The 16155-nt window shown below is 26.7% G+C and overlaps 1 protein-coding gene across 1 annotated transcript in view; it reads left to right on the top strand.

Annotated features, from left to right (window-relative positions):
- Positions 1-15562, top strand: part of LOC135931676 (nucleolar complex protein 2 homolog) — a 61376-nt gene extending 45814 nt beyond the window's left edge. The window contains exons 8-12 of the mRNA XM_065468939.1: positions 1182-1295; positions 1365-1466; positions 1518-1664; positions 1714-1827; positions 15240-15562. Of these exons, the coding sequence (XP_065325011.1) occupies positions 1182-1295; positions 1365-1466; positions 1518-1664; positions 1714-1827; positions 15240-15455 (693 nt within the window). The 3' untranslated portion in view covers positions 15456-15562. The remainder of the gene's footprint in view (positions 1-1181; positions 1296-1364; positions 1467-1517; positions 1665-1713; positions 1828-15239) is intronic.
- The last annotated feature ends 593 nt before the right edge of the window (positions 15563-16155 follow it).

The following is a 16155-nucleotide window of genomic DNA, read 5'->3' as shown; positions in this document are numbered from 1 at the left end:
GAATTTTCTGACCTATTTTACCGTGTTAATTATTTTGGCGCTAAAATTTGAATTGTGTCTTACAAGTAACATTCCTTTTATATAAAAATCATTTTTTTAAATAGAAATTAAAGTGCGAGTATTTAATGTCAGCTGTTCCCTATATTTCAAAATTGACATTTTTCGTAATTTTTAATTACATTTTTTTAATATATGAAATAAAAATGGATCAATAAGGGGAGTAAAATTTTTATTTTATAAAAATCCTCAATCGTAGATTCATCAATATTTAAGCGATTGGACTATCTAGAAACTACTCTAGGTTTAAAATTTTTAATCCCAAACATATTAGCGATCACCTTTACTTTCTCATTACATTTACCAAATTAAATGATTTTATTTAAAAATTAATTAAAATTTTTAAAACTATCTAATTAGTTTAACAATATAAATTTATTAAATTTATATTGTTAAACTAATTTAACTATGCGAGAAAAAATTTACAATATATTTTTATTGTTATTTAATATTTTACATATAATTTTTAATATATATTTTTAAACCATGTTATCATTTAAAATTAAAAATTCTTATTTGTTTTTTTATATATTTCATTTTCATATCGTATATAATTTCATTTATAAATTAAAACCATTTTTCAAATAAAATTATTCGAATTAAGAAAATTTTTTTTTAAAAAATGTTTTTTTATGAGGTTATGGGGTGGGGGGTTTCAATCCCCTTGCCACAAATTTAAATTGAAAGGGGTTGGCTTGCCACAAATTTAAATTGAAAGGGGTTGGCTGGAAGCCTGTGTTTGATTTGACATGGTATGAAACAAATATATTAACGCTTTTTTATACATTATGTGAAATATTTAATTGTTATTTTATAAATTTAAACCTTAAATTAGGAGCCCATAGCAAAAGTATTTTCTGTCTAGGATATTAGATGATTTATATAATGCAATGCTAATTGTCCTGCATTCTTTTTAGTATTAGTACTTCTATACCTTACCCATTTTTTGTGGCAACTCAATTGTTACATATTTTTCTATGCAATAGTACTGACTGGTAATTTTGTAGGGTAACTGGCCAACCCTGATTATATAAACTTATTATTTACTACAAAAGATTTTAACACCAATTTTATAAATAATACAAAAATGTTCATATTAAACTTTTTTTATTCTACAAAAAAAGATACTTAATTTGCTCGACTTTAACAAGTCTCAACGTGTTACATCAAATAAAGTTGTTAATTATGACGTGCTTTTAAAAATATCAAAAATTCAAATGAGGGAGAAAGTTTACAAAGTATGCTTATTTTAATCAAATATGCAATTTTACTAAAATGTTTATTAATATATTTTTAAACTTTTTCAGGATGAGATTATAAATTCTATCTATGATTTGTCAATGGATTACCTTGTAAATTACTCGCATTATGTTACTTTTCCTGAAATAACTCTTATTGCTATTAATCAAGTAATTATAAAATAATATTTTTTAATCTCAGTTGATCGCATATTAATTAAGTTCAAATTATTCCTGAGGAGTTGCAAAATATCAATATACCGTTCTTCGATCAAACAACTTGTTAATAAAATTCAAGAAAATTGCGCTTACATTGAAAAAAAACGAGAGAATTTAAATTTATCACTTTGTAATCAATTGGAAAAAATAGTTTAAATCTTACTTTATTTTAAATCATATATGTGTCAATTTGATTTAGGATAATTTTGAAGAAAAATTGAAATTGGATGAAACTCCTTTTAGTAAGTACTATCAAAAGTGGAAAAGGTTGAGGACACTGGAGTTGATCAATGATATGACTCAAAGGAATGAAGTTTATTTATTTTTATCTATTATACGAACTATAAGAAACGGAGACCTGCAAACTTTTTTTCAGTCAGAGTCCCCCTCACCCCAAACATGCTAGTAATTTAGGTCTAGGCACGACTAGTTATGAATGGAATTTCAAATTTTATTCTCTACATTAATGTTATAATAAAATTTAAATATATAACACTCGCTGATATTTATCTATTTTATTCAGTCATTCCACGTCAAATCAAAAATCATGATTTTTGGTAACTCCTTTCGATTTAACTTTTCTAAATTGCATAAAGATAAAGTAAGGTTTATGTTACCTATACCTAGGCATATTTTTAGACTCCTAGCTTTTATACCTTTTTCATAATTATACATAAATAATTAAAATATAACAATAATATACATAAAATGGTGAAAAACATCGTTATTTGTTTTAAATGTCATAATAAATATTACAAATGATTAAATAAAAGTATGACTATAATATTCGCCATAGGGAATCTTTTTTAATAACCTTAACCTCTCGTTTCATTGATTGATTATCATTAGCAAGCCTCCACTGACTTGAGAAGATGCCTATTAACGTTCATCACCATTAAACTGGAAATATGAAGACGTTCTAAAATCCGTCATAATGACATTCATAAAGTGAAAATGGCGCTTATATTTAGCAATACTACACAGAATTGCGAAGTCGTTTAGTTTGCTTTTTCCCATAACCAATATGAGGGTCTGGTTGCCAGTTATCTTTTTAAAAATATTTCATATCAGATAAGATGGCCAAATAGATAAAACTATATAATTTAATATAATATACATAATTACTAGAAATATCGGAATTATTGTATTATATTAACCTATTTTGAATATTAACCATCCCAAGAGTCTTGCTCTATTTTCGTATGTTCTTAGAAATATTAAATTAATTCATTTGGAAATTATAAAAGATTTAGAACCTACCAAGCATGTCCTTAAATGACTCCAGAACATGAATGATTAGCTATATTGATTTTCAAACTGATAGTTCTTTTCTGAAGCCTTAGATATATTAGATAAGGCGAGATATGATAAGAATTGTCATACTCCTTTAGAAGTTTTATTATCGGCCAGCAATCTGGCATTGAAATTAAAATTTTCATTATTATTCTATGATAATTGCAAGAATTTATTTTCAAGATGTAGAAATATCTCGTCTAAATTTTGTTTTTTAATTTGGTTTAGAGGCTGATATTTAAGTTTTCGGCAATGGTCTTTTGGGATATCGTTTTTCCGACATGCTCTTTTGTATGGGTGATTCTTCAAAATTGTTTCAATTACACCAACTTATCAAATTATGGTTTTACTCTTTTTAGTTTTTGCGGGTCTTTGTTAATGTTTTGCAAATCTCTACATCGGATTAGATTTTCTGATGTTTTTAAACCATTTACGTATATAAATATTGAATGGATTGTAACATTTAATGCATTTCTATAAGATTTTCATAATATTCTATTTATGAAAAAAGTTGTTTAATATTGCTATAATCAAAACATTGTTACTTTTTTGGTTTCTTAATATAATAGGCATAAAATAAAACTGGAGTGTAAAAAAAATTTTTAAAGGAAAAAATATATTTATTCTAACTTTAAATTTGTTTGTACTTATATTTTGCACAAGTTACCTGGCCTAGCTCTTAAAATTTTCATTTTGATATAATTAACTAGTATTATCAATCTTATTAGGTTACAATTTATTTAAAAATATATTTGTATCATGAAGGATCGTTACAATTATAATTTTTAAATTAAAAAAATTTGCAATATAAAAAACAAAAGAATTTATTTATCACGCTATTTTATTTTTATTAATCCATTCGTGATAAACTCTTCTTCAAACATTAATTATTATTATTTAATTAAAACCTCATATTCCGAGCATATCACATATTTTTTCATTCGTTATTCAGTTTTATTTATCGCGTTTCAATATTATTTATAATCCATGCGCGACTTATATAGAAACATACCAATGATATATGTCTTTCTTGTTAAATTATAAGTTATTCATTTGTGCTGACTTGTGCCCTTTATTATGGTAGTCACCACTACTTAGGTCATTATATGCACTGCTCCATAACCTGAAGTTATATCCCTCTACTATCCTGCTTCATTGTTCCAAAAAAATTTTCCTATCCATTTTTTTTCTATTGTCTGAAATCAGTACATATTAGAAAAGATGGAAGCTTACAAGTTCATGGACCACCTTCAGTCATATGTTCACATTCGGCTTCGCTCCACTGTCTTATCAGTCAATCGATTATTGCTCCAGAAAATGTTGTTCCACCTCTTCACAATTCAAATTTCTGCATCATTTTTTATTGACTACAAACCAAATATCATTTCAAAGATCCCCACAGGTGCAAGATTTGTTGCTAAATCTTTCTCTGATTGTCTATCTTCCCTATTGCTAAACTTTAGTAATGAGAATGAATGCTTAAAATTCCTTTTCTATGGATATTATTCCTTCAGGGTTCCCGACAAACCTTTACATAAATTTCTTACCCAGCAAATTAAGGAGGCTGCATCCATTGTTGCCTCTCATCTCATGAATCAGGATGCCATTGCTTGTTAAAAACAAAAAAAACCTCAGTGATTGAGATGAAGACCAATTTGATCTGCAAGAAAATTGACAATCTCAATATAAAAGATGCACTCAGATTGGTTTCCACACATGACTATCTTGCTGAACCTTCCTATGATACATATATTAAGATCTGGCAAAAACACCCCAATGCAGCCATTAACCCAATATCCCCACAACTTCACTCAACATGTGCTTCTCTATTTACTTCTGAAGGGAGGTAAGCTATCCTTTCTTTTCATCGAGATTCTGCTCATGGTCTTGATGGCATCCGCCCTATGTTTCTCCAGGGCCTCACTTCCCCCTCAATATGATATAAAATTTTAAAAGGTAAAGTACCCAGCTTTGTTTCTCCAATCCTCTTCAGTGCTAGGCACTTCAAAAGCCCAATAATGATATTAGACCATTTCCAATAGGTTCTACCTTTCGCTACTTAGTTGCCAAGATGATATCTTCTCAAATAAAGCATGAAGATTCATATCTCCTAAGCCCTTTCCAAATTGTGTTGGAATCCCTAATGGCTGTGAAGCGGTTGTACATTTAACTAGAATACATTTAGAAAATCAGCCTACCAGCCTTTAGTCAAAATTGACTTTTCTAATGCCTATAATACACTTTCTCGGAATTCTTTCCTGAGTTCCTCTTTTACTCTTTTCTCCGGTTACACAAAATTTTTTCATTCTTGTTATTATCTTTTCACCCTGCGATTTGATATTTATAAAATTCCTTCCATTGAAGGCATTCAAAGGGAGTTCTACTTGGTTCCTTATTTTTCTTTATCAACAACATCGTTAAATCAATTAACTCGACTTTCATTATCCTTAATGGTTCCAATGACGAAGTCAATAAAGTATTGAATTTAATCAAGGAGGCTGGGACGATTATTGGACTCTATCAATCCCGAGAAACCCGAATTCATTTCTATCAAATCAATTAAACCTAATTCACACAATTTCAAACTGACTATCCTTGAGGAACTAAATCATTTTGGCGTTCCTGTTGCTTTTTCCTCTTAAATTTATTTAATATTGCTCGTATCCTATATATCCTTCGATCAACTCCCATTTTTAAATATCCCATACCTCTCGATGTTTATGAAAATGGGATTAAAGTCCTAATAGAAAATAGTTTAAACCTTAAATTTGATGAATAGCGTGGACTCAAGCCTCTTTACCCACCGAGATGGGGGGGGATTTGGTATCAGATTTCCTTCCGATGTTGCCCTAACTGTCTTCATATCTAGTTGTCTTTTAGTAAAAAATATTGTAAATTACCATTTGATAAAAAATGGCCCTTCCTATAATGATGCTATTATCGTGTGGAAATCACAAATTATCGCTGATCACCCACTTCTAGAAACGATTAGGTAGAAGTACTGGGATGGGCCTATTATTGTAAGCTGCGTTCACTCCTTTCCAGAATGCAATTATCTGACCGTCCTTTATTCTCTTCGCTGCATAATGGATCTGGCCATGAGTTCCTTGAGCCACTTAACCAAAATGATCACTTACGCCATTGGTATTCGTTTCAACTGCCTAATAACTCAACTCCACGCTTGTTCTGGTTGCAGTTCTGCCGTTGTGAGTAATGCAAGACATAGCCTCCATTGTCGTCCTTGTAAAGGTCGAATTGTTCGACATAATTTATGCAATTCGATTATACTTATGGCTTTGAGACAGCTCAAATTCCCTCTATTCTTGAACCCCGTGGTCTTTTCAGATCCGATGGTAAACGTCCTGATGGGATCTCTCTAATTCCTTGGAAGTGTGGTCACTTCCTGGTCTGGGATTATTAGTATATTGATCCTTTGGCTCCATCCAATCAAACTATTAACATTCTGGAGAAAAACTTAAATTAGCAAAATATTGTGAAATATCACAAGAAGAATACATATTCATTCCCACTATTTCCACAACCTTTAGGAATCGTACATTATCCTTTTTCAAGCAATTTGGCCAGCACATTTGTAAACTTATGGATGAACCTCGAAGACAAAGACTCGCCATAGCGATTCACAGGGCTGATTACATTAGCTTTATGGGCAGCCTCATCTCACAAGATAATTAGTTTCAACATTTTTTTTGTGCGCGTTGTTTTCGTTTTTCTTTTAGAACATATATATGGTGAAATCCATATAAAATCGATTCTCAACCCGACCCCTTTCAATTTTTCTTAAATTTTGCATACTGGTAGTATATACTATAACTAAGAAAAATATGTTAAATATTACCTTCCAACACTGTTTACCCTCATAGATAGGCCGTTTAAAGCTCGGAAAAATGATACATTTTTGACAAAATGCACCTCATTTATTTTCAAATATCTCGAAAAATAATTTAAATTTTATTATGTAGCTTAATAATAATTCTTTAATATGACATAAAAATAAATATTATAGAAATCTGATTAATATCGAAAACCGGTATTAAACCGGAAATGGTCATAGATAAAAAAGGTATTTTTTTTTAAGTAGATAGATATCACACTGCTTTATATTTGTACAAAATCTTAGAATGGGATGAACATGGATTTAGGAGTCATGACCAGAGTTGGGCAATACCGCTAATACTTGTATCTAAGATACAAGATCCTTTTGTATCTTGTACTCAGTATCTTATTGACATTTTAATAAGATACTAGTATCTGTATCTAAGATCCTTTATTTTGAAAAGAATCTTGTATCTTTTTCATTTTCTTTAAAAAGATACAGATACAGATATTTTTTAATATTCTTGTTTAAAACATTTACATATCACACAATGTAACTTTATTTTCTTCGTGAAATCTTGTATTATTTTCTTTATTTTTTCCCGCTATATTTTAAATATATTGATAACCAAATTTAGTTGGAAATGTTATAGGTCACAAAGATAAATAGATTAAAAATAACAACACCAAACTAAATAAGAGAAGGATATATTTTATATGTAATATTTTTTAATTTGTAAAATATTTAACAATCATAGTAGTGGAGATGAAATTATGGAGATGGGTTCTCCTGAATCAAAGCCGAATCTTAAAATTCTAGATGGAAAATTTTATAAAGTAATTCATGTGAAAAAGAATAAGGTACAAGCTGAATGTCAAAATTGCACAAGTAAAAAAGTTATTAAAGGTTCAACAAACTCCTTTATAAACTTTGTTAAACATATTATAGTATATTATATTTTTATTTTATAATTATCAACATAATAATACCTATACTTCAGTCCCTCTTAGATAATTGTTATTAAAAAATTTTATAGAAGATGATTGATTACAAATAAAATCATTTTGGATATATATTTTTTAGGGGTGTATCGATACCACTTTTTGGAGGACGATCCGATATTCCTGATATTAAATTGATATCGGCCGATTACCGATCCGATATCATATCTAATTTTGTATTCTCTAAAGATACCAATGCTTTAATTTTTAATATACTTTATTAGTATAACATCTATAATTTAACTATACCATAACTTATGTCATTTAAATATATTATAATGATGAGTTAAAGTTTATATTCAATTCAATTGCAATTCTCAAAGTAAAGAAAATATTTTTATTATTAAATAACTTTTATATAATAAATAATAACATTAATCTATATACATAATAAGTAATAAACAATTATATTATGAAATTTGAAATAAATATTTAACATTAATATAACGAAGATTTCTTTTTAGAAATACCAATATTTCCAATTTATCAGAGGTCAGCTTGCGGCGATAATAACTGTCAATATCACCAGCTTCACTAAAAACAGATTCTGAAGAGAATCTCGCACACCTTTATAAACAGAATGCGCAAAAAAATAACAATATGGCAGAATATTTATTAATTAATTATTAAACATAATAATTTTCTTTAATGCATTTTAAATTGATTAAATTTTGTAAATAAATACTGTAATGTAATTTTACTTATATCATAAATAAATAAAAGTAACTAATAAAGTTAAATTCTACCTTATTATAATTATTTTATTAAGAGCCTTTTAAAATTATTTAATATTTTTGTATATCAATTGTAGCTTAAATATTTTCTCTAATAAGAACTTGCTAAAATAATTATATATAAAATATATTAGGGATGTCCCGATTATTTTATCGGATCGGGCCGGTTTCACCCATTTTAAAATATCGGTTATCCGCCAATATTATAAAATTTGTTCAGATATAAAATGGCTTCTTTAACAAAAATAAAATGTTATAAAATTTTAAAAAAAATTATATATAAAATCATTTATTTTTATAAATAAAATCGAAATCCATTTTTATGTATATTTTTTTAATAATAATTATGTATTTAATAATTATAATATAAAGTTGTACATTATTAATATATTTTTTATATATAATTAATGATTTTGCAAGAAATATATAAATAAAATCGAAATCCATTTTTATGTATATTTTTTTAATAATAATTATGTATTTAATAATTATAATATAAAGTTGCATTATTAATATATTTTTTATATATAATTAATGATTTTGCAAGAAATATATAAAAAAATTTGAAAAGAGATTTAAATGATATTTATATATATGATATTACAAACGCAAAAATTAATAAGTCATATTAGAAAATAAACTAATTTAAATAATACATAAAAATCACAAATAAGTAATGATAAATACTTATTAAAGATAATGAATAAAATAAAACTAGTATATTTTTTTTAGAGATGTCATTTAGCCATATACTCCGAATATAAGCTATATTTAAAACAACACAGAAAATAACCTGCAAATTCTAATAAATCATTTGATTTAATTTTTTTTTCTTATTTGCAAATTTTCAACTCCCATTAAATATACTACTCTCCCTTCCCTGTTTAAGCTATTAATGGGCAAAAACTAATATTAAAATCCCTGGTTATTTATTAATTATTGCAAATATTCATTCTTATATGTGTATTCTATGTTCTTCACAAATAAATAATAAAAACTGTATTTTATAAACTATTCTAATTTAATTGGTATTTATAATTTAAAAGTATCTGGTATTTAAGATACTCTAATTTAGTAAAAGATACAAGTATCTTTTATCTTGTATCTTTTTGATATTTTGAAAAAGATACTAGTATCTGTATCTAAGATTCATTTTTTTATAAAGAATCTGTATCTAGATTCTTTTTCTGGAGGACCTGCCCAACTCTGGTCACGACTCTTTATATGGCTAAAATTAAACAAATTTAACCCAAATATCATTATATTTAAAAATGATGAATAGTTATGAAATAATGTTAATATAAAAATTATGTCTAAATGACAGGCCCTTACTTTTTTTATCTTTATCAAAATTTTTGAAAGGTGACTAGGATAATGGTTTTTAACAGCTATATCTTAACGGGTAAACAGTGTTGGAACAGGGATCCAAACCGAAACGAATATCGGTTCAGGTTCAAATAAAAATAACGGTTCGGGTTCGGTTCGCAAAAAATATCGGTTCGGTTCGAACCTCTAAAAACCGGTTTGAACACATTTCTATTCAAACCTACATTAGGATTATGTATCAGGAAAATTTTTTTTTATTTCATAATTAAAATAAAAACCTTCATTTTTATTAATTGCACAAATATAACAAATAAATATATCAATGATTAATTTAAATATGAACAATTACATAAAATTTTTTTACTAAGCTGCACAATTAATATATTTTCAAAATCTCTCACTCAAATTACATCTATAAGGAGATAATATAAATTTAATTGTTGAAAAACATCCTTCCACACTAACTTGGGTAGCTGGCATTGCCAGTATGATATCAGATTTGATGTGTCATTTATAAAACTATATGTAAATAATTTATATATTAGATTAAATATTTTTCTAGGCATTATAATTTATAAGCTTAAAATATTTAAATATTGCAAAATGGCAATATACTAAAGTTTATAAAAATTATGACTGACGTTTATCAATCAAATGTGATTGATAATAATTTTTAAAACAATTTGAATATAATTAAAATTTTTGCTATATACTACTAGTAATAACTTACACATTATTTTATAAGCATAAAATTATGAGACTCGAACCGGTTCAGAAACATTTTAGCGGTTCGGTTCAGGTTCGGCTAGGAATTTTTTAGAGGTTTCGATTCGGTTTAGGTTCGATAAAAAATACAGGTTTTTAGCGGTTTAACGGTTCAGACTCGGTTTGGATCCCTGGTTGGAAGGTAAAATTTTATTTTTTTCTTAGTTATGATATGTACTACCAGTATACCAAATTTAAGAAATATTGAAAGGGGTCGGGTTGAAACCTTGGTTGATTTGATATGGAATTCACCATATGTATATTTAAAATTTGCATTATAAATTAGTGATCTGCAACAAGCCTAATTTTTCAAACCCGGCCCGGTCCGAAATTTTTTTTATTATAGTTTTGCCGGCCCGACCCGGCCCGAATTCTTAAATATAGAAATTAATTTTTATAATTACTTAAAATAAAAGGTATATGTTATATGGCATCTAGTTTCTATAAATTAAATCAAATACTTTTATTTTACATAAAAAATTCAGTATAAAATTGATAAATTTAGATATATTAAAAAATTTCTAAGGCCCGACCCGGCCCTAATTTATTTTAAAAAAATTAGGGCTTCGGGCCGGGTATGGGCCGGTCCTACTTTTGCAGATCTCTATTATAAATAATAGAATATATAATAATATACTGTCATGATTTATTTTTTAATAAATTTAATATTTAGCCGAGTATAAATTATATTAATTCTCATTTATTTAACTTCCACTTGCTGTATTTTTTGTAATTTTCTTTTTAGTTGTTATGGTCAGATTTTACAAAATAGTTTATTCAATTCTAGTAAAAAGTTATATATTATATTTTATATAATAGCTAAATTATTGAAATAATTGGTCGATAATTATTAGAGCTGTGCCGATCCACATATTTTTCACCGATCCGATACTATATTTTCCGATATTGCTTCAATACCGATCCGATATTTATACTGATTTTTAATCACCCCCGTTTGAACCAAATGTAATTAAGAAATCAATATTTTTATGCAAAAAATCGAATTATGAATTTAATTTAATTTTTTTATTTCTACATTAAGACTATAATAAAAAAATATATTTTTAATAATATATCCATTTTATGTTGGTATGAATTATAAAATTATAATATTTAATATATAAAATTATAATATGTTAGATTTTTTTAATAAATATGAGAGTCTCCAGATTTTCTGGGAATAAGCATCTACGATATGGACTATCTATATCTCCTGCAGTACTGAAGGCAGACTCAGATGATTCCGCAGATAACGCATTTTGCAAAATTATCTTTGTCTTTTGTAAGATATTTCCATAATTCAGATACCATATTAAAAAAATTCTTTTATTTAAAGTATAAATAAAAAATTGGCGTTATTTAAAAAGATTTAAAATAAATAAAACTTTGCGTGTTCCTTTCTATTTTTATAAAAAAAACTTTTAAAATACTATAAATTTTTTTTTTTTAAATTATTTAGAAAATATTATAATAATGTAAAATAAATATACATAACATAAAATAAAATAACAAAAAAAAGAAAAGTTAAAAGATCGGATCGGATTGGTTTTTTACAGGTATCGGGATCCGATCCGATATTTTCGGAAAACGCTAAATATCGGCGCCGATTTGATCCGATATTTAATATCGGCACAGCCCTAATAATTATAAAATAACTCCAATTTTATTTATCATATAACACAATTATAATAATAAATTTTGAACAAAGGAGTTCGTTTTTAGAACATCACATTCATCTCACTAAAACTAGAGATTGACATGATGTCTTTGCATATCATATAATATTATCATAAGATATTATATTAAATTAAATATATAATCTACATTTATACATTATTTGGATATTATATAAAGTTATATATATAATGTAAAAATACACGATTACAACATTTACAATAATCAAAATCTTTTATAGTTAAATTTCTATGTATTAGGGATTATGATCAAATTAAAGCATCAAGTTTGGAAACATTTTCAAGAAGTAAACCTTGGTAAATCAGTTAAAGCGGTATGCAGATTTTGTAAATGTCCTATATTACCTACGTTTATAGAATGGTCAAGCAATTATTAAGCAGCTGTACTATGTGCCTTGTCATAATTAAGGAAAAATTTTATTCAAATTCCAAAATATCAACCTCGACAAAAAATCACACAAATGTAATTTGTAATATAGCACTAATGAAGAATTGGTAGTAAAATAATTATCAAATTGACTATATTTTGCCTTATGACTCAGGAGAATTTGATTCCATTATCTCTGATCAATCTATAAGCAAGGCGATCTAATGTAAATCGATCTTTTATAACCGGTTTCATAGATAGAATGAATCGCAAAGAAAAAAAAGAGCTCGATCGATTGTTTGCAAAAATTGTATATGCGAGCAATTTACCTTTTCACATCACTGAAATTCCCTACATCCAAGAAAATTTTCTAAAAAATACATCTTATTTACACTTTATCCAAGCGAAGGCAGCTGGCTGGATATCTTCTAGACAACGCGTCATGAGATATGAAAGCGAAAGTTGCAGATATAATAGATAAAGCTCCTCACTATCAATTGTATCAGATGGCTGGAGCAACATCAGAAACGAAAGTATTATTAATTTTATAATGATGAAGCCTTTTCCAGTTTTCTATGAATTTTTAAATACTGAGGAAAATTGTCATACGATTTATATTGCCCAGGAATTTTAAAATGTAATTCATGAATTGAATGCGGTAAAAGTATATTCTTTAGTTACTGATAATGCCGCTAACATGAAAGCAACCCGGACAATTCTAAAATCTGAATCTATTTATAATCATATATAATGTTATGGTTGTGCAGCGCATACATTGCAGTTATTCTTTCACGCTTTTGAACGACTTCAATTACCATATTTTAATAATTAAAAAAATTGTTAAATTTTTTAAGAATAAACACATTAACAGCTACACTATTTTCAAAATCAACATGTTAAACAAGATGAGCATCGTCAATAAAATGTATGGAGAAAATACAAATATGTAAGAAAGTTCTGAAAGTATCATTTGTTAATAGTATGTGATAATTGTCCCAAAGAAATTACCAATAATATATTAAATGAAGAAATATGCTATATTCCAACCTTTAACTACCACATGTTGAGAGTGCAAAGAGATAAATGTACTTTGACCCACGTAAAAAACGAAATGCTTAATTTGGAAAAACGCATAATACAATCATGCCATATTCTATATCACAATATGATATGTTTGAAAAGAGAAAAAATGATTGTGCTCACAGTTCTGCTTATTTATTGGACACCCAATATAAAGCATACTAGTACTGAATTTGATGAATCAGGTGTTATAATACACGAATTAGGTATTTTACAAGGGGGTGATAATCAAAATATTTTAAGTGATTTAATAAATTTCATAAATAAAAACAGAATATTTAATACACTTCCATAAGAAACAATCAAATTTCGGCCTCAAGTTTGTGAAATGCACTTTGTCCCCCTTGTCCATTAAGAGAAGTGGCAAATATTTACTAACAATTCCTAGTTTGACTTCTTCAGAAAGAAATTGGCCAGTTTTATATCTATTGAAGTCTTCTACAACAGGGAAATTGGTAAGAGTATATCATAACTTAAGATTGATTAAAAATATTAAAGAAAATAATGATATTGAATATGAATTGGAACAAGTCTCTGCCACAAAGGGCAAAACTTTAACTATGTAATGAATTAAAAAAATATTAGGAAATTTAATATTACATAATCACAATATATATATATATATACAAAATAAAGTTAATATTGGCGTAAAAAACATATGTTTGAATTTGACCGGTCAAATATCGGTCAATTGTCCGAATCATATTTGACCGGTCACATGCACAACCTTTGAAAAATAAATCAATAAAATAACCTGTACCATATTTTTATATATATTATGAAATTTATATTACATAAATTCATATATATAAAATAAAGTTAATATTAGTGTAAAAAATAAATTAATGAAATAACCTGTACCATATTTTTATATATGCATAGCCCGGTCGGGAGCCTCACTTACGGGTTAGGCATTAAAAAGTTTATAGGAATTTTTCAGATAATTTAGTAACATTAATAATTTAGACAAATAAAATACACTATCTACAATATATAAAATAAACACATTTTTAACTAATTTTTATCGATTTTACTTTTGATGTCGTATGTTATGTTTAATGGTAATAATAATATTTGCTTGGAATTTTACAAAAATCGGAGTAACCCATTTTTCCTTATGAGGATTTTAAATATTGTTCCTAGCAAAAGAAGCCGAAATTTTTTAAATTTAGTTTCTAATTAATTAAGTTGCCCTTTTTTGATACTAAATTTATTATTTAAATATACAATCGTGGCTTAATTATCAAATAAATGAAAACCGATACTAGTAAAGAGGAAAAGGTCATTTTTAATGGTTTTACCCCTGATTATAACACTAGGAGGCTAAAATTCTGTCTAAGTATAGTTTACACAACCTTGGTTCTGTAAAAATTCAAAGAAGCTGACCGAATCATGATTTATTTGACAATTAACTTTTTTTAAATGTATGTGAATCAGGCAAAGAAGAAAGAATATGAAGGAAATATAACATAAATATTTTTTTATCTCGGGCTTATATTTTATTGATATTTTGACCAGCGGGTTATAGCCCTTAATTTTAAGCAACGCTTTCAAAACAAAAAAAAACTATTGACATAAAGCGTATTTTTATCCTACTGTTAACAACATTATTAATTTTTTTTCTTCAAAGATATCGGAATATGATTACATACCTTTGGCCGTTAATGCACATTCGGAATTGTACGACACTTCTGACAACTCAGAATCCGACCAATCAAACGTTAAAAATAAGAAAACGAATTTTAAAGCTAAAAATGTTAAAAGGAATAAAATTAGAAACGATAAAAGACCATTTACATATGACGACAAGCTAGAGGAAGACAACATATTTCACCTTAAACAATAAATCATTTTCTTTATTGTATTGCGAAATATGATCAAATCTATATTGACGGTTTAAATTATGTTTTAATTGAGGGCCTATAATATCAATAAAATTTAGTTCTTATCTGATATTAATTATGTTTTTATACCAATCATTATTCTTCCATTCTTTATTCATTTATTTGATGAGTATTTTATTTAACATTTTGCAAACTCTAGGCAATTCATTTCAAATACTGTTGTAATACTATTTTTTCTTCATGATATATTTATCTCTGATGCAGTATTTAAATGAGAAATTACAAATGTACCTTTTCTGGATTTAAGGCTCGGTTGTAATTCATCATCCATTTTTGATCGGATAAACCTTTATTTTTTTCTTATGATTAAAATAACTAAATTCTGTGAATAATTCATCATTAAGGAGTTTGGGTATTATTTTAAAAAGTACCAGTATTGGTAATCATTTACATTATATTACTTCTATTCTTATTTAAAATTATTATGTATGCCATAAATTTTTATTCTTAAATTGACATTTTGGATATTAAGCACCCTAACTAAAATTATTATATTGCTTACATTTAGTTCTATGCAGAGATGCACCGATACCATTAGTGAAATTTTTTTAAAGAATTATAATCCAAAAGTAATTTATTTGAAAAAAATATAAAATTTTTAACCAGTCTCCATTTACACAAAAATATTTTTGATAAATAATT

The sequence above is a fragment of the Gordionus sp. m RMFG-2023 genome, chromosome 1 (genome assembly GCF_954871325.1).
Source record: "Gordionus sp. m RMFG-2023 chromosome 1, tfGorSpeb1-WG-v2, whole genome shotgun sequence".
Classification (NCBI taxonomy): domain Eukaryota; kingdom Metazoa; phylum Nematomorpha; class Gordioida; order Chordodea; family Parachordodidae; genus Gordionus; species Gordionus sp. m RMFG-2023.
The sequence above is the reverse complement of the archived record's forward strand: the minus strand, read 5'-3'. Positions and strand labels throughout refer to the sequence as shown.